General features: G+C 37.4%; 1 protein-coding gene across 1 annotated transcript in view; it reads right to left on the reverse strand.

Moving 5' to 3' along the window:
• Nucleotides 1-582: 582 nt before the first annotated feature.
• LOC149082091 (uncharacterized) overlaps nt 583-20,113 on the reverse strand; it is a 57,964-nt gene continuing 38,433 nt past the window's right edge. Inside the window, exons 10-19 of the mRNA XM_089235603.1 lie at nt 16,811-16,924; nt 15,623-15,806; nt 11,795-11,893; nt 10,742-10,812; nt 10,449-10,626; nt 10,144-10,320; nt 9,092-9,207; nt 7,564-7,703; nt 3,644-3,797; nt 583-1,329 (exon numbers count right to left, since the gene is read on the reverse strand). Of these exons, the coding sequence (XP_089091729.1) occupies nt 1,175-1,329; nt 3,644-3,797; nt 7,564-7,703; nt 9,092-9,207; nt 10,144-10,320; nt 10,449-10,626; nt 10,742-10,812; nt 11,795-11,893; nt 15,623-15,806; nt 16,811-16,924 (1,388 nt within the window). The 3' untranslated portion in view covers nt 583-1,174. The remainder of the gene's footprint in view (nt 1,330-3,643; nt 3,798-7,563; nt 7,704-9,091; nt 9,208-10,143; nt 10,321-10,448; nt 10,627-10,741; nt 10,813-11,794; nt 11,894-15,622; nt 15,807-16,810; nt 16,925-20,113) is intronic.

A 20,113-nucleotide genomic window follows, 5' to 3' on the forward strand; every position in this document is an offset into this window, starting at 1 on the left:
TTTGATAAATACTAAGAAAATGATCACTTGGTTTTATGAGAAACCAAAGTCGTAGCTTCTCCTTATTCCGCATTTTAGGATGTGATCATATGACTCGTATTTTTTAAGCGTCGAATTTTCTTCAAGCTTTTATTTGGCAATATTACTCTCAAGAAACATGAGCTTCTTGAATTTTTTTGCAAATAAATGCATTCCATATTTTCAACTCGTTTCAGCATTGAGGCTTTTCTGAGCAACTCTTAAGCATTAGATTTTTACTTACCCACGTTGCACCATGAAAAAGCCTATTAAACTCTTCTTCCCCCCCCCCCTCCCGTGCACCCTCGAATGATTGATAGCAAATACGTCGGAAAAATATATTTGCATTTGTTGAAGTGCTGTTGTGTGCTCTCAAAAACCACCTTCTACCGCCTTTGCTACTGCGATTCGACCGCACATTCTATGACTAAAAATGCTTGTTTAGGTGTGTCTTTTATCACTTTTTTTCCCATGAATTTTGACTCGCCCTGTACACCAACTTATATCGTGCTCACTGTAAATTAATTACTGGAATTGCGAAAATAATTCAGAACTCTTTCCAAATTAAATAATTATATTTATTGACATTATTTACAGCACATACCCATGGATTTCATTAAAATTTTGCGACATTTCTTTAAAGCATAATAATAATAAAAAAAATTACACTAACGCAGTTAAGATCGAATTAAAATGTCCTGAAAATTAAAAATTCCTATTAAGGTATGAAATAACTTGCATGAGAAACATGAAATTCTGTACGTCGATATGTAGATAGATGTTTTTTTTTCATTGCTGATGAATGGAAATAGGAGCATGAATACACATTTTTATAATAAATATCACAGTATCCTTCACCCACGCTTTCAACGTATCACTCCGAAAAACACAAATGGCAAATCTTAATTTCTACTATATATAAAAATATTGTACACATCCATATATATTGCTACGTCCTGCGCAGACACACACATAACACGTACACACACTTTGAGAATCAAATTTACTTTGTCTTTTTTTCATTTCCTTATGAAATTGCACAGCTGCCAACGAAGGGGGGGGGGGCAGATACCAGAGATGCAGTCGCTGTATCTCTGGTAACATAAATTAATGTAAGCTCAATGTTTGTATTAATCCAAATGGCGAACAACTTGGCTTACAGCATTGGTAAGATAGGACAAGACGATTCGTCTGATCCATCTGCACAGTCGAATCTTCCATCGCATATCTTATAGGTTTGGACACAACGACCTAGGGGACAGCGGAGACCTAAACATGTGGCTGATGAGTTCGGGTGGAGGTTGTGGGAACCTAGAAAAGACAGACGTGACTAGTTAGGCAACGGAAATTCATATAAATATAACACATAACTGCTTGCGCATTAACAAGTCTCTAAATGCAAGGTTTATTTTTGCACAAGTGCGGCGGAACTTTTAGTAGAGGTAGAGCGGGAGGTAAGGAATGAAACCCCTACTGCCGGAATGTACCGTATGTACTCGTGTTTAAGCCGACCCCCCCCCCACTTCAGGACCACCAAAACCGCAATAAATTGAAAACCCGTGTATAAGCCGACTCCAAAAAATCCGTGCATTTCAGAGAAAAAAAATTCTTATATTCTCATGCAAAATTAATAGCTTGTGGATATTTACAATAGAAAATGATTCAAACTTTTTAATCCGTTTCTTCTGAGTCTCCGAGCTCATCGTAGTCCATCAGATCATCACAGGGGGTGCGGCATCTTCGTTTTTATCCTTATCGTCATTGTCACTTTCAAAGAGGATATCATCTTCGGTTCTGTCCATCGCATTGCTGATGCAACACTTTTTGAAGGATCGGATGATAATTTCGGAGGAAACAGAATTCCACGCCTCCTGTACCCATTGGCACACTAGGCCAATGTCAGGTTTCTTCAAGGCACCACTTTTTGTAGTTTCTTTATAATCGGAACTCATCCATTCGATCCACAAATTCCTCAAATAGTCTTTCAAAGACTTGTTATGCTCACATCTAAAGGCTGTACAATCGGCGTTAGCCCACCTGATATCAAAGCCAATGATGTTTTCAATTTCTTTGCCTCGGTTCTGTGGGATTTGAACATATACCATACCGATAATGCCGGTTATCCGAACTCTCCTACAAAAATGACTACTGATTTCGGGGGGGGGGGGGTCAATATTTTTTCATCAAAAACTAACCCGAGTATAAGCCGACCCCCCCCCCCTACTTGAGGAACGAATTTTTCCACAAAAAAACTCGGCTTATACACGAGTATATACGGTACTTACCCTAGGGAGTCTAACTAACTAACTAACTGTCTGATCGCTCGGTCCATATCCTACGGGACTTCTAACCGAAAAGTCATCACCGGGAAACATATTTTCAGCATGGTAGTATGGTTAATATGCAAAATGAAAAATACATATGCTCGTCCTATACACATTCCACAATTTCCAAACATTCCAGAAACAGTTATACATACAAGCACAGTAAAATAGCAAGCAAATAAAATTGTACATACGTGTATCTCATACACATTCCACAATTTCTAAACATTTCAGAGATAATAATTATACATACGTGCAAAATAAAATAGTACACATATGTGCATCCCATTAACATTCCACAGGGAGTCGCACAGAAACACGTGATATGTGGTGGTGGTGGTCGGCCGATAGTATCGTCCAACAGGCAATCGGTTGTTTTCATTTGATTATTTTTGCAGCACCAAAGTCATTTCCTGCACACGAGGGACCGGGACCTACAATTTATTGCCGATTCCACACGGCAGCCTTTTGTTTTTTTATATTAATCGAGAGGTTGGTGCGCTAACCCGTTGATGTAGGACTCCCTGCGGTAGTAATGTTTTTCTGTGGTCGTGTCGCCGTTTCTATCGTACCCCGTGTCAAAAATTTTCTGACAAGGACGAACTGGGTATCGAACTCGCGACACCTCTAAGCATCTTTCCGTTGGCTACTTCAGACGAGTATCTCATCGACCTGGGCTACTGCGCCCACTGGTTGTTTTCTGCGGATGGTTTGCGAGTAAAGAAGAGCAACGCGGTGTTATTCATTTTTTAGTAGCAGAAGTTGGATTTCTCTCTCGCGATGTGCGTCGGCGAACGAAGGCAGTCAGTGTACGGTGAAACATGCACTGACTCGTATGCAAGACTGACACAAGCGTTTCCGCGAGGGACGGGAATCTGTGAATGATGACACATGGTCAAAGTCACCTCGTCATCATGGACACTTTGGTGAAAGATGTATTTTTGATCTCATTCGTGCAAACCACAATCGTTTACCATCATTTGTTTTTTTACTTCAAAAGGCGGAGATTACACTATAAAAGTTTTCTAAAAGTCCTTTTATAAAACTTAAAAAATTCAACCAATAAGATTATCGGTTGCATTTGCTCGATAATCTTTATTGGTTGGATTTTTTTAAGTTTTATAAAAGGGATTTTATCAAACTTTTATAGTACAATACCCGCCTTAAACTGTGTGCAAACTTTTGACGCAACCCGTACGCATACGACTTCCCAGCATGCACTAATTCATTTGAGAAATTCCCCAAATGAATTTTCACAAGGTGCATATATTAGTGGTGGTAGTTGTATCTAATAAACTTACTGATTGTTTGATCGATCCATTTCAAATACTGAGTAACTTTAGTATAGACACCCGGTCGACCAGGTCTTCCGCATCCATCTCCGTTGCTGGTGATCCCTAGTAAGACCCATCGACCATCTTGACGCTGGCACATGAGTGGCCCACCAGAATCACCCTTGAAAGAAAATGAAATACTCATTACAACAGGTCGTTCGCTGCTTTTCAAGAACAAAAACCATGAACAATGGTTTTAAATCTACAAAATTTATAATTTTGAAATTTATTATTCGCATGTAGAAATTTGAGGAATGAAATTAACTGCACTTTGGTTTGAATGATATCTACTATGAAACAGATACTTTCCCCGAACTATTCGTTTTATAGTGTAATACTAAATCCTAGGAGTTTCCGATACAATTAATTATCGTTATTACTAATCGTTAATTATGAAAATACAAAAGCGTAAATATTAAGACGTGATAATATACGATCAGTTAATTATAATTACTGAAATGAATTAGGATTATAAATTAATATATGTCAGGATTTAATGAGTTCATGATGGTCAATCGATTCATTAAAAACAGGCTTTTACTGTTTGGAGTAAATTAATTATAGCGGTTAACTAATTGTTTAATTATAGTTATTAAATAATTGTATAACCGTAAACAAGTTTTAAACATTCCTTAGTCCAGGGGGTTTCCAACATAAAGTTCCTCGCGGAACCCTTGATGATAATTAGGTTTTTCTATAGAACACGAAAACATTTTTGTAGATTTAATCGAAAAAAACGTGTCCCCCCCTACTGCCGTCCCAACATCATCATAGCCCCAGGACAAAATGAAAGAGCAGCACCTGTTAATTTACATATTTATTGTCATAAATCATTGTGCTAGATTTTAGCGTGGAGGTCTCACTGAGGTCCATGCATGCCCTCCCCCCTCTTAAAGGAAGTGGGTCTGGTAGGGATCTTGCCTGAGGACCCGAGATGATTCTCATCAGATTCTATGTGTGATTCTATTTTTGTTTCTCATACTACAAATTCAATATTGGGGGTTGCTCGTGAAAAGTCAGACGTGGAGGCCCAACAAAGATCTCCGCCTAGAGCCCTACTGCGGTATGTTGAGCCATTTGTCGCCGCGCCGTGCCGGTTGAACTGATGGTAGTAGGGATTCGCGAGGTTGGAATAGTGTCAGTCTATTAGGAGAGAGATTCATGAATCGAGAGCTTCGATTATAATCACCACCAGAAGAAAAGTACCCGTACAAGAGCTCTGACATGTGGCTTAAACTGAAATAATCTTGATAATCATTAAATCATAGGGCGTTCATCTGTGTTGTCGGCGAGTATAAAATCAAGCACTTTTGAGCATTATGACCTCTACAAGGGTAGGGCTGGAAGGGCTCTAGCACAGGGCGCGGGACAAGCCTCATTGTTTTTGACACTATAAATTCACTGTAGATGTGATATTCACATTTGTGGCGCTTGATTGAGTAAGAGTTTTCCTCAAATTATTTTTAGTAAACTTATGTAGAATTTCAATGCATTATATGATTTTATATATGTGCGTGTGTGTGCGCGCGCTAAATAGCTCAATTAATTCTTTGAAGGGCAGACACTTTTCCAAAACCCATAGGAAAAAACGCAAACAGGTGCGCCCACTATAAGGGATACCCTCCCTCTTGAAAGAAGAGTTAATAAATTGATTTGATATATATTTTCTATCAGGAAGTTTTTGTTAAGGAAACTCTCTCGCGATATCTTAAATAATCGTTACCCCCCCCCCCCTTGTCGTGAAGAACAATTTGATAACCACTGTAGTAAGGTAATAGAGGCGAAGAGAGAATGTTCTTTTCAGATAATCATATCTTATATAAGGACAGCAGAATATTATTTTCCTCAGGTGGCAGAATTTCCAGGACCGAATCTGGGTGCCCGGATGGGACTCGTGTGTTTAGATGGCCCTGGGTATGTGTCCCGTAAATTCTGCAATCAAAGAATCCTCACTTCCAGTAGATAAAAAAATTTCCAAAAAACGAATCAAGAGGTCTGATTATAATCAAAGAAGAAAACCTCTCGTACAAGAGCTAAAAACATTATTTAACAGAAATAATAATGATGCTAATCATTATGAATCATAGGGTATTCATCCGAGTGGTGTCGGTGAGAATGTGATGTGTTCCGAGTGTGAAATCAAGCCTACATCGTTAATTGCCTATGACCCCCCCCCCCCCGAAAAAAAAAGGTATAAATAACACTATAGATTCGTTATAGAGGAGGATCACCAAATATCTCAGTCCAGGGAGTCTGGCTCTAAGTTAGGGGCAGGGTGAGCACCGAGATTCTTGTGGGGAAAGGGAAAAACTTTATTCCTCCATTAAAAATTTCTCATTTTTTCCCCCAGTTAGTGGGCGCATTCCCTTTTATTTCACTTGCACAGACCTGTTATTTCTCTGCGCGCAGAAATTTGATATCTCGATATCTGCGCGATACGAGGTATGACGATATAAAATGCTAATTTCTACATTATAGGGAATTTTTCTCTGATCAGCAAAAAAAACTGCGTACAATATCATTCTCAGTCACTTTCAGACTCTAAACGTCTATACTTTGCAAACTTATTCACTATGAAAAAATGGTGCCTTTCCTAATTACTTTTGTCCATAACCTATAAACGGGTCAAAAAAATTTTATCGGTAAAAATATGCCTTCTAGAAAATATTTAAAATACGTGTGTAGCCCTACAGTATATAATACTGTATATATATATATATTGCTTGTAAAACATCATTGAACTGGAGCTACTGCTGTTACCCAGCAAATAAAGAATACAACTGTTGCGATTCTTCGATTGAAATTGAATTGACCGGTTTTTGATTGATGCGCGGCATAGAAAAAGTCAATATAGCATGATATTGATATTTTTTGAGCAATAACATCAGTTAAATTATCAAGTTTGCTTCGAAATTTTAACAGCTGCTGTTTGTATGTGAAAAATTAATATTAGTAAGATACACAAGAGTAAAACTCCATCAACTGTTAAAATTTTTAAGCAAACTTGACAATTCAACTGATATTATTGCTCAAAAAATATTTAACAATATCATACTGTATTGACTTTTTCCATACGACGCACTAATCAAAAAACTGGTCATATCAGTTTCAATCGAATACTCACAGCAGTTGTATTTGTCATTCCATAGGTGACAGCAGTAGTTCTAGTTCAGTGATGTTTCTTACATATATATATTACTAAATTCCCTCTTGCTGCATTTTACTGGCAAACCATTGATCCTAGAGGTATACTTCCAATTAGAAAAAGTATCCAAATAACGTGTAGAACTCAGATAAGTAATTCATGTTGCAAGGGGTTGTATGGTTATCAAAATAAAACTTTTTGTACTAGCACACCCTATCCTCAAAAACCCAATTAGAAACTTGTTGCCCTGTCTCTCCCGAGGCAAAAAAGAAAAAAACAATCCACGTTTCTAAGAGCAATATTCGCAAAGATATATAAATGCAAAAATCGAGGAAAAGTTAGGAAAAAACAGCATAATAACCAACGGACAACGCTTCTTTCCTTTATTTATGCTGTTCTTTCAATCTGCTGATTTTTTAAGAGAGACACACTATCTCATTAAAATCTCAAAATAAAGAACAGCTTTGTGAGAATTGGTGAAAAGAAAGTTTTCTTCTTTGAAATCTCTCCGGGTTCCGGGATTTTTAAGTGTTCCGTGGGCCCGTGGCGTACGATCAGGCGGAACCCCCCCCCCCCAAAAGCTGCAGTGCAAAGTATGAGAATCATTAATGCAAAGTATGAGAATCATTAGTGCAAAGTATGAGAATCATTAGCGCAAATTATTAGAATTATTAGCGCAAAGTATTCGAATCAAAGCGCACTTTTATATATTTTCTGAAATTACTATATGACGATGACTCACTAGACAAGCATCTCTGCCTCCCCTTTCAAAACCAGCGCAGAACATGTTATCTGTTATGTGATACATGCTTAGGAACACTATGCGCTTCCTACATTCCTCCGTCGATATAACTGGGAGACGAACTTCCTGCAAGCTGTCGGCTGAAAGATAAAACAAAAGCTATTACATAATGAATTAATTACATCCATAAAAGTTTAAAATCATTGTACTGATCATGGTAACATAGATATGGGAAAAGATCTCTTCGAACAGAAACACTCAACTTATAAATTTTTATGAAAAACACCAAGGGCTGTGTAGGGAAGTAACAGGCCCCGTAGCCAGAAATTTCGTTCGGAGGGGGGGGGGGACCAAAGTGATAGAACAATAGATTTGGCCATCTTTTCCCCTTTTTTCAGTCATTTTCTCACATTTCTTTTCAAGGGTGACAGCATCGATATTTTGCACTATCTACCCTCGGAAAGTGTTGATAGAGTTGCTTTTTGTGTAGTGCGCAAAAGAGTTGTTCATTAAACTTACTTTACAAGGCAAAACAACTAAATTTTATTCATCAACTCTAATCAATTACAATTTTTTGTTGTGAGTAAACACTAACAAATGCATTTTATGGTGGTTCCAACAATGCTATGCAAATTCAAAAAGGATGGCAACAACCAACAACACTTATACAGAAATATGCGTACAGAAAAAATGGTAGAAAAGATACATATATGTTATTACAAAAGCTCGAAATTGGCCAGTTCGTGAATGGCCAATTTCGTTAAATATTGAACTGGACAGTTCACGAAGTGGCCGATGATCCCTGGTCCGATAAAAAAAGACATGATTCGGATCATTGTCACGTTGTCGTATTTTTCCGTGATAATCATGTCCACGTTAGTCATGGAAACCCATCAAACCACAGTCAGAATACGATAATCATTTTTCTCCAAAATTTGGCAGAAAAAAACTGTTTATGTGATTATTTTTATACAGTAGTTTTATGCAGTAGTTATTTGTAGTTTTTCTCTCAAATTTCACTTTTTCTCTCTCTCGTCACGTGGAGCTAATCCAATACAGCTGCTATATATAGACATGTATCACACGTTGGCGATTAAAAAAATTTATTTTCCTACCTGGCCTCATCACAGCTTTCGCCAGCGATCTCCGGCCAATTCACGAAATGGCCGGCCAAGGTCCGAAACACCTCTCAATTCGGACTCGCATTTCGGCAACATATATATATATAATTTGTTTTTCTTGTTTTTTTATTGTTCCATGTTTCGGAGGAGTTAAGAATTTATCACTACACGGGATTTGGAAAAAAATATTATTCTTCTTGAAAACAGGTGGCAATTTCCAGAAGGTTTAGTGATTTCAACTATGGCAGTTATAATAAGGATCAGGGAGATTGTAAAAAACCACTTAACGGAAAGAAGGCGGACGAGGGGGGGGGGGTGGCTGTCCCCTATGACTTTGGTGTCTGTTTACATCTATGAATATTAAAGTGGAACAGAAGGAGGAACTTTGTTAAATTGCGTGTACTTACGGAAAGTATGACCAATTTCGAACAATTTTCCCCATCCAACTACTGAGCAATGTTGTCCGTGCCAATGTTTCACATCTTCTGACGGAGTTGGAAGACATAAAGGTCGCAAGTAGTCACTGGAAGAAGTAAATGCATAAAATGCCGTCTTAATAATAACCGAAGATGGATTATGCATTTTGCATACACTGCGCTGTCATAATAAACAGGGTGCATAGCTAACACCTGGCACCGCAAATTGCTGTGGAACCGTCGATCCTAGAGGCATACTTCCAATTATAAAAAGTATCCAAATACAGGGGGCGTAGCCAGAAATTTCGTTCGGGGGGGGGGACCACTTTCATTTCGGGGGGGGAGGGGGCAAAGTGACAGAACAATGGATTTGGCCATCTTTTTCCCTTTTTTCGGTCATTTTCTCACATTTCGGGGGGGGGGACCAGACCCCCAAGTCCCCCCCCCCCCCTGGCTACGCCCTTGTCCAAATAACGTGCAGCACTCAGATGTGTCATTCATATTGCATTTATATTATCACCCTGTCCTCAAAAACCCAATTAGACAGTTGCCGTTTCTCTTGATGCCAAAAATAAAAAATAAAAATAATCCGCATTCCTAAGTGCAATATTCACCGAGATTTTCAAATTCGAAAAACGGAACAAAGTTGAGGGGAAAGAAACAACATTAAATGTGGGTAAAACGATTTACTCGTATTTAATGCTGTTTTTCCTCCAACTTTCCACCGTTTTCCGAATATCTCAGCAAATATTGCACTTAGAAAGGTGGAATTTTTTTATTAGCATCGAGAGAAACAGAGAGCGACAACTTTTTAGGGTTTTCGAGCACAGGATGTTCGTATAAAAAGTTAATATTTTTATATTAATAACTGTACAACCCCCTCGTAATATGAATGGCATATCTAAGGTCCATACGTTAAACGAATACTTTTTCTAATTCGAAGTATGCCTCTAAGATCATCGGTTCGATAGCAATTTGCGGTGACGGGGTGTTTTGCTTTACACCTAATATGGAATCTACTAATGCACATCGCTGATATTCACCTGAATTGCACCGGCTTGTCAAGCTTCAGCAGAGCAATATCATTAATAAATCCCTTGTCTACGTAATCTGGATGTAGAATTATCTTCTGAATGTGGCGGACTTTTTCTACGGGTGATGGCAGTTCCGTTCCTCTACGCAGAATGCCTAATCTGGCGCTCCAATATGCAGTCTGTGTACTATTTGAAACGAAAAGAACCCATAAAAAAACGCTTCAATGATTTATTGGTTACATTGAGCATGATTTATGAATTAAAATTAAATTCCAATGAAACTGTTGAAATCGACATCAATATAATGATGGCACCTGTAGAAACAATGTCCAGCAGACAGAAGCCAAGAATCGGATACGAGTACTGCCCCACACTGGAACTCCCCTTCTTTATACAGAGCCACTTGCCATGGCCACGAACCACTTCCAGTGGTCTGACCACCAACAATTCGTCTCCGTGATGATGAAATGGCCATCGGTCTCAATCCACATTCTGAAAAAGATTAATTAAATGCTAATAATTTCTGCGGGCTAGAAAAAAACAGCAATTGGCAAGAGAAAATTCATTTTATAAAAGATAAAATATTATTTACAGTAGTTTTTCTTACCAAGTGACTGGCATTTGACGTGAACCACATCTTCACTCTTGCAAGAACTTGGTTTGAAAACAGTGCTGGATCTGTGAGAACAAATTTAATTAACATTCAGAACAGCAGGATTCAATATATTCAGCTCCATTTAAATGCAATATACACATGAGGAGCTTATTTTCAAAAGGCAGTATTTCCACTTTCTTCTCTTATTTTTTTCGAAATGTACTTTTCGATGATTATTGAATCTTTGGGATTAGCTCTGTCGGATAATGCAATAGGATTTATTCGAACGGGAATATTTTTGGTTGAAATTACAATGCAACGTGAGCCGTTTCTACCAAAATGGGAACATATTCACCATGTTCATTCACTTCGGTATTTTTCATTCAAAAAGAAACATAACAAAGCGGTTGTCCTATTGACATTAAGGGATTTTCTTCTCAAAATGGTACATATTTTTCAGGAGCACTTTCAAAGATGCATTTTACAGTAGAACCTCTCGATAACGGGCACCCATGGGACCGAAAATTTTGTCCGCTAACGAAGAGTGTCAGTTAATAGGTAGTAAAATACATAGTCCCTATATCGACGTAATTAAAAAAAAAAGTGTCTTGGTTAGCGTCTGCTAACGGGATTGTCATTTATGGGAGGTTCCACTGTAGAATGATCATGTTCCTTATGTTATTCCCGAGAGGGGTATGGGTATCTTATTTGGTTAGGTGAAACCTTCTGGAATCAATGGGTGGCGTCCATTTTTTCAGACTTAACCAACTCTAATTTTGATCGAAAGATAGCATTTTCCATTAATTTTCGTTCATAACGGAACATTTTTAAAATGTGAATGCAGACAACTCCCTTAAATATTGATCAAGAAATATAATATTTAAATATACCATTCCCTTATGCTGCCTGTTGGGCTTTTTGCTACTTTTGTAAAGCAGTCCATTTTAGAGAAAAAGGGTTTTTATAGTTTAACTTTAAACTTAGCAAAAATGGAAATGTTTGTTCCCTTTTGAAAATAAGCTCCTTACATAATGCTGCAATATAGTTTATGAAAGACTCGCTGACCTGTGCTGTTGTTGTTGTTGCAACGAATGGGATGCGATTTCGTAATAAGTATCTTGCTTCTTTGATGTGTCTTTAATTCTTGTCGCTTCTTTTAATTCCCTGGACAAAGAAAAAAGCAGCTTTATTTAACGTATAACAACACAGTAAATAAAAAAATAATAATAATGAAGACAAGAAAATAGTGATATGAGAAAATCTAAATGTTTACTTCGATGTTTCTACATTATATACATGTTATTGTCAAAGCTCGAAGTACGGCCAATTCGCGAATCAACCAAGAGTTCTGGCCAAAGTCCGAATTTCAGAAATGATTCGGACTTTGGCCGGCCATTTCACGAAGTGAATGGTGATCCCTGATCAAAGCTCGATGTGCTAATGTGAGACGGCCCGATAGGAGCCAAATCCATTTTCTTAATTGCCAATGTGTGATACACGTCTATATACAGCAGCTGTATTAGATTAGCTCAATGAGACGGGGGGGGGGGGAGTGAAATTTGAGAGAAAAATCTATAAAAACAATTATATAAGCATATAGTTTTTCTGCAAAATTTTTGGGGAAAAAATTATTACAGCACGTGACTGGTTTGATGGGTTGCCATAACTAACATGTACATAATTATCACGGAAAAATACGCCAACTTGATAATTCCGAATCAAGTCTTTTGTTATCGGCCAAGGATCACCAGTCACTTCACGAACTTGACCCGAAAATATTTATCGCGTCAATATTTAACTAAATTGGCCAATTCGTGAAATGGCCGGCTCCGTCGCGAATTAGAAAATATATGTTACTGCCAAAGCCCGAAATTTTACATCTTCAAATCTTTTCCACATTTTTCAAATCTTTACTTCAATGTTTTCTGCATTATATTATTGTATATTCTTTGTTCTATTAATAAGAAAACCGAGATTACACTATAAAAGTTTTATAAAAGTTATTTTATGAAACTTGATGAACCAAGTTTTATAAAAAAAAAAATTCATAAAACTTAAGTGCAATACCAGATTTAAAATGTTTTCTATATTCAGTATATAGCCCACAAGGTGATTACTTAAATTCCTTTGCAGCATTTTACTGCTGAACATCCATTGCAAATTAAAACCCCAACTGCCAGGAATAATGTTAAATTTTATAACTTCCGATGCCGAGTTGGCAGAGTATGGAATAGATTGCCACAGAGCTCGTATGTTCATGCACATACCACAGATTTTGCCATTCTCTCAGCGCTTTTTGATTTCCTCATCATTTTTAACGTGTTATGCATTTTAGTTCATGATTTTTATTAATGTATATTTGCTTATTTTATATACACATTATATGTATGATAGTGTTTTCGTGCGTTTTTTATATGATCTATTAATAGGTGTCATCTTTTTATGTGCTTTTCCCTGTTTGTTTGCGTTCTTGTATGAAATCTTTTTCATTGTCTTTTCATTGTTGCTTTTTCTCTCATAAGCTCTATTGATTATTTTAATTTAAAATTACATGCAATGATTTTTTAACACTTTTAATTAATTTTTTTTGTATATATTTTTAATTTGTATACGTTCATATTTTGACTTTTATTTGTATGTACATATTTATTTTAATATATACATGTGTGGGGGTTTTTTTACGTATTTATTAGTGTCATTTTTATGCATTTTTTCACATGTTCGTGTATATGTTATTGCTTTTTACTGATATTCCCCGCTGTTTCCTTCCAATTTTATTGATTGTTTGAATTGTGCACCTGTGAAATTAGAGCCGTGCACAGGTTTGTATATTAAATATATAAATAATAGACCGTTGATCCTAGAGACATACTTCCAATTAGAAAAATTATCCAAATAACATGTATAGAACTCAGATACGTCATTCATGTTGCAAGGGGTTGTGCAGTTATTAAAATAAATAAAAAAAAACTAACTTTTTATGTTGACACTCTGTGCTCAAAACCAAATTAGAAAGTTGTTGCCCTGTCTCTCCTGAAGCCAACGAAAGAAATTCCGTGTTTCCAAGTGCAATTTCAGATGAAATATTTGAATCCAAAAATGGGAGGGAAGTTGGGAAAGAACAGCGTAAATGAGAGAAAGGAGCGTTGTCCGTTAGTTTTTGCGGTACTTCCCTCATGGGGGGGGGGGCCTCAATTGCTTTTAAAACATACCTCCATCCTAATATATGTGTACATTCATCTTAACTAAACCCCGAAACTTCTCCAACTCCTAATCCCATCTCGTCTGTAATCACCACAAAATTTGTTAATCGCGACAATTGTCCGGGGAAAATATGTTGTAAAAGTTTGTGTGTGTGTTTTTTTTTGACACAAAATAAAGTGTTCCAGACTCTGCCCCGAAGCTGGGCTGGAAGAGATCTCGGCAACGGGATAAGTCCAGTGGCAAAGTTCTGACGTTCATTCATGCATTTGCGGTACTTCCCTAACTTTCCTCCGATTTTTGAAACATTTCATCGAATATGATTTCTTATATTAAACGTGGAACTTCTTTTGTTGGCCTCGAGAGAGACAGGGTGACAACTTTCTAATTGAATTTTTGAGCACAGGTTGTCCGCACAAAAAGTTAGTTTTCTATTTATTTTAATAACTATACACCCTCTTACAAATATGAATGATATATCTGATCTCTATACACGTTATTTGAATAATTTTTCCAACAGAAGGTATGCCTCTAGGATCAACAATTCGCTAGTAGGCGGCAAGGAGAATTAAGTAATCACCCTATATATTTCAATGTTCAACTCTTTCTCTCCAGATTCTAAATAGCTTCCGTGGAGTAGCTGGAATTCAGAGCCAGACCTCTTGAACTAGAGCAGGCATCTGCAACCCGTCGCTCGTGAGCACTACGGTGCTCCCTGAAATACCCAAAGTGCTCGATGCTAGTATTCGATTTCGTGCTCGCGAGCACGCGATCAACGTTCCAATTAAAACACCTCGTAAAAATTGCATTCAAGGATTGAAATCATCCTGATTTCATGCATTCGTATATAAAACCTGCCGTAAGTGTGCTTTTTCTTTTGATGACGGGTACAGGCAGTGATCACGACTGGAAAAAGTTTGAAGACCTCTCGAACTAGAGAGGTTGGTTTTCCAACAACGCAGCTGCCACGTGGTTTTGAGCATTTTAACAACATTAACAAGGGGCATACGCCAAAACTCATCTTAGAAGAGAGGAGTAGCGTATTTCAAATATAGTAGTTTCGGTTTCTATTTATACTTCGTTTGAAAACTTTGACTTTCGAATATAAATCTAATTATGTTAGCATACACAAAAAATACTTCATATTATTTTTTAAACAAATTCTTTTGTATTTTTGATCACTTTCGGATGAGGCAGATGCCATATTTGCCGTCTTCAACAACGCCCTAGGTGTTGTTATGCTCATTGAAATCGTAAATGTTGCGTACTCACAGTCGAACCCTGCTTATATCGAACTACTACGTACGACGAACAAAATTTTCTGTCACGGCCCATGGAGTTTCTCCTACTAGATCGGACATAGCGAACCGAATTTTTGGTTCTTTGGAGTTCTTAGGGGCCGTTCAAGTATTACGTCATCATCGATTTGGGGGGGGGGGGGTTCCGATTCGCAGACTTTTGATGACAAGGGGGGGGGGTTTGGATAATGCTTACGTCAGCAACCACCCTTTATGAAAATATGAGTTAGGATTCAGAGGGGCAGAGCTGATGACGGAATTTTGCTGACAAGGAGGGGAGGGGGTCAAAAATGGCTAAAAATTTGCTTACGTAATACTTGAACGGCCCCTTATAGCAGACGTCGACTGTCTGCACGCAATAATTTATTTTTTACTCTAAGAATAAATCCGATACCTGTATGTGAGTGAACTACAAACTGCTCGTCCTAATTCGCTGAGCCTTACGGAATCGGGCTGTGTAACTTCAGCAACAGGATCAAGGCATAATTTACCCCATTTTCCATTTTTGCGGACCATCAGATACCCTTCATCACTGTAATCTGTTCCGCTCGCTTTCAACTCATTCTGAGCAAGTTTGACTGCACAATAATCATAAATTTAAATCAATAACGAAATATACGCACATGAAAATATAAAAAACTGGTACAATTTTAGATTTTTTTTCAATCCATCCGTATTAAAAGAAAAAAAAAATTAGGGTAAAGGGAGACCTCCCAAAAAAAAAAAAATGTTTGGGCCACAGGCCCCTGAACTGTAAGATTGCCCTATTCAAAAAAACAAAATGTGTATTTGCATCAAACCGAATTTTTTTCTTCAAAGTGACACCTCAATAATAAAGCATGCCAAGATTACCATGGAATTAAGCAAAACGAAAATTTTATAACCAGGAGTTACGATTTTTTTTTACTTAAAAATCGGCGGAATATACGCTCCACAAAAAATGCATTTATACTCTAAAAAAATAAAAATATGCCGTAAAAAACCTAAAAATAAGCTTTTATAAAATAGGCTGACCATATTTCCTCGCGGAAATTACAGGAAATCACCGATCATTGTCAAAAATGATGACAAAGGTACACAAATAAAATTGCCAATATATATATTGTAGAAATGCCTTCTCCACTTGTTAATACAAGATTCCTCGAGAGACTGTAATCATTTCCAAAAATGTAACCAAAGATGAAAATTCATATCTGCCTCCATGGGGAAGCCGAAAAATCACCAGTCACTGCCAAAAACTACAGGCACAAAATTAATTTATGGTTATATTATATCTACGCCAAAAACGATGTCAGAGTTAAGTAAAATTGGCAATTACTGCCAATCGCGGCAAATGAAGCTAAAGAAGAGAGGAAAAATCCCTCTTCATCGTTGAGCTGAAATATGTAAATTAATGATCCAAAATATGAAAATATGCCTTAAATTCTAAAGATCGTGGAAAAATACCCCCAAAATTAATAAAAATGATCTATTGTGTAAAACTAGCGAAATATGCAAGATGCACAAAAAATATGCACAAAGCCCTAATTATAATAAATTTAAAAACTCCATAATTAAGAAGGCTTTCCTGGAAGAGACCTACCACAATATCGTTCATCGGTTCCGAACGGGCAGTCGTTTGATCCGTCACAAACTTGGCTCATGTTGATGCAAAATTTCGACTGAGGACAGAGGAATTGACCAGGAGAGCACCAGGCTGGAAATGTAACAAATTTCAGCTTACAAAATTCAATTCGATCATTTTGTTAGTACTGTTTGGTCATTACTTAAAACGGGTTTTTCAAAATTTTTGTAATACGCAAATTTTAGTATACTTTCAATGTGAAAATAAAAATTGTGCAGGGGCGTTAATAAATACCTAGAGCAGTGGCTCGCAAACTGTGCTCCGCCAAAGATTTCTTATTATTGCTCTGTGAAGATATTGGTGCTTGAATGGCAGAGCTTTTTTTGTTTACCGCAATATGTTCGGACCCGGAATCTTGAATCCTACGACATACGCGGCCGCAGAAACTGAAAGGGGCAGATTTTTTAGGGCAATTTTTTTATCGCCAAAATATCATTCGCTTACACTTCAAAAATGTCCAGAACCGGCCCTGAATATGTTCGAATGAAGCACAGGAAAAATACGAAATACAGAGTGTCCCATAAATTCCTAAATAGTTTACAAATTTATAAAAGTTGAATGAATTGGTGTATTTGAATGCGGTATGCAAAACCACTCTCGCAAAAAGGAAATTTATTTTGGCACAAACAACATTTCAAATTTTTGTCGATAGAGGACGCTGCACGAAATCAAATCACCGAATTCTGGACTTCAAACTTTCTTCAATCTATCCTGTGTCCGAAACGTTCATAAAGCTTCAGCCGATGATTCGTGGCTGAAGAAACTTCACTAATAGTGCTTTGTCCACCAATGTCAACATCACAATGAAAACTTTAAGTAAGCGCCAATAAACACGAAAATTCAGCAAGGAACTCTTTATCGTACACCCAGTACTTTTATGACTCTGATTTGCATATTTTGCTTTTCGTGCAGCACCCTCTATTGATAAAAGTTTGAAGAAATTTTATTCCTTACCAAAAAAAAAAAAAAAAAATCACTATCCATGAGAAAAACTTTTCCGCACTTCGCATCCAAATATACAAATTCCTTCTATTTCTATGAATTTTTAAATTATTCACGAATTCATGGGACAACCCTGTATGTTTTGTCATAAACTAAATGTCTTTCCAAGACCAAGTTGTTGAAATTTTTTGTCTATCTTGCTTAGATTTCAAGATAGCATAAAAAGTTCCTAAATTTTCCACCAGGTGGCGTTCTAACCTTTCTGATCATTTGGCGCGTACTCCTATTGCTATACCACTACGTTATTTTCACGATTCTATCTGCCATATTTCAAAAGTTATTCAAGATTTTGTGAAATTTCCAATGTTCTTTATTTCTCTCAAATATTTATCCTGTTTTGCTCCCGGGCATCTCTCATCGATTCTTAGAGGTAGAAAATGATTGTAAGAGGCTGCGCATGTCATTACAGACGAGAACTTCAAGTGGTCATAACTCCTGAATAATTGAAGATAGAGCGATGGGAGAAGTGTCTAGGTATAGTAAACCGGACATGCGCTACACGATAGTAACAACCAAAATGCCACCTGGTGGAAATTTCTTGAACTTTTTTTTTACCTCGTCTTGACAAATCAACTAGCATCAAACAAAATTACAGCTTAAATTTGCGAAACTTTATTCAATGACATGATAATTTATAAATCTCACTCAGAATGCATACATGCACTGACATTCAACACTTTTAGCATTTAACGCCACATCTAATGTTACTACATACTTTCAAACATTGATGTCTGGAAAGCATATATGCTCAACCCACGGTCCGGGAGTTATCTGATGTGGCCCCGTGACCTCAAACCTAATTTTGTAAAAATCAACTAAGACACTCATAGATTACTTAAGTTATTCGCAGCACATTTCCAGATCATTTACGGGATGTCGCGGCTCCCGTAAATGCTTTTTTACAGCTTATTTCCAGATATGTAATATTTACAGATAGGTTGAGGGACAAACGGCACAGTTCAACAGCACTTAAGTGACCCAAGACATAATCCTACATCACTTAAGTGGCCCGCAGTGCAGTTCCACATCACGCAGCTCACCCATGGCACAGTTCCAGATTACTCAATAGTGCCCATGGCACCATTCAACATGAATTAAGTGGCCAGTGGCACATTTCACTGATCCACAGGATATTTTCAGATTACTTTAGTAGTCCGCGACTCGTTATCAAACCAATGAAATGGCCCGCAGTCGCTTAAGCACCCTTGACTCAAAACATTCGAAAAAATAAGGTTTCAAAGTTTTTTTTTTCTTTCCTAGTCATAATCTTTTCATAACAAGTTTCTTACATAACTTCGTTGCAAAAATTTTTTACAGCTGGTTGATGCGAAGATATACTTTGGAAAGAGAAAATTCAACTGCACTTGCGGGGAATCGAACCCACGCCCTAGACCACTAGACTGAAGAGCAACGAATATCTCAATCTTTCCTTGGAGCTCGCTCGTGTGTACTAACTTCGTTAGTAGGTTGCATTTTCGCATTAAGCACGCAGAATTCAATTCATTATTAAGTATAGTACTTATAAGAGAATTGATTATTATTATTTTGATTTCAATATTCGGCATGTTCAATGCGTGGGGAATGTTTTTACTAGATATGATTCAACCCTTATAGCAACGATCCCGAGATGTCTCGTCAAACTTGATCTGCTTTACTTCGGTCAAGGCGAAATATCTCGGGTTCTTAATATGCTTTTATTTCCGCTATGGAAGTCATAATGCGGTTCAGGAAAATTTCAAAAACCGCTCAAAGGATCCAGGAACCGTATTAAAAAATAAAATTTCTCAACTTTTTAAGAAATCATTTTTTGAACTGAACGGATTTTCGGATGATGCGGCAGCATTCGTAACATTTTTGAAGTTTTATCTACCTCACCGCACGCACACCAACGATATGGTAGTAAATTGCCATATCGCTATAATGCAATTTACTACCGTTAACGAGTTGGGTGGAATTGAAGGCCCCATCTACCGGTCGCTGCCGCAAGCTCATTAGGGGGGGGAAAAATATGTAATTTATATTTTCCCCCGGGACCTGACGGCAGCCTCCAAGGTGGCAGGCAAACCACTCGGGCAGTAGTTTTATCTACAACGGGCGGACCTACAACTGCTGAAGACCGATAATGACAATCGAACTGATGTGTGGAAGCTGGACAATGGATGACTGTGATTAGCTGATTCACCCTGCCATTCGAAATTTTATATTTATTATTGACAATCATTCGATTAACTGACGATGGCCAGATTCTTACGGGAGGGA

This window comes from Pholcus phalangioides, unplaced genomic scaffold, assembly GCF_987345545.1.
Source record: "Pholcus phalangioides strain wild (caught in Gottingen) unplaced genomic scaffold, Ppha-v1.0 ptg000009l_1, whole genome shotgun sequence".
Lineage (NCBI taxonomy): Eukaryota > Metazoa > Arthropoda > Arachnida > Araneae > Pholcidae > Pholcus > Pholcus phalangioides.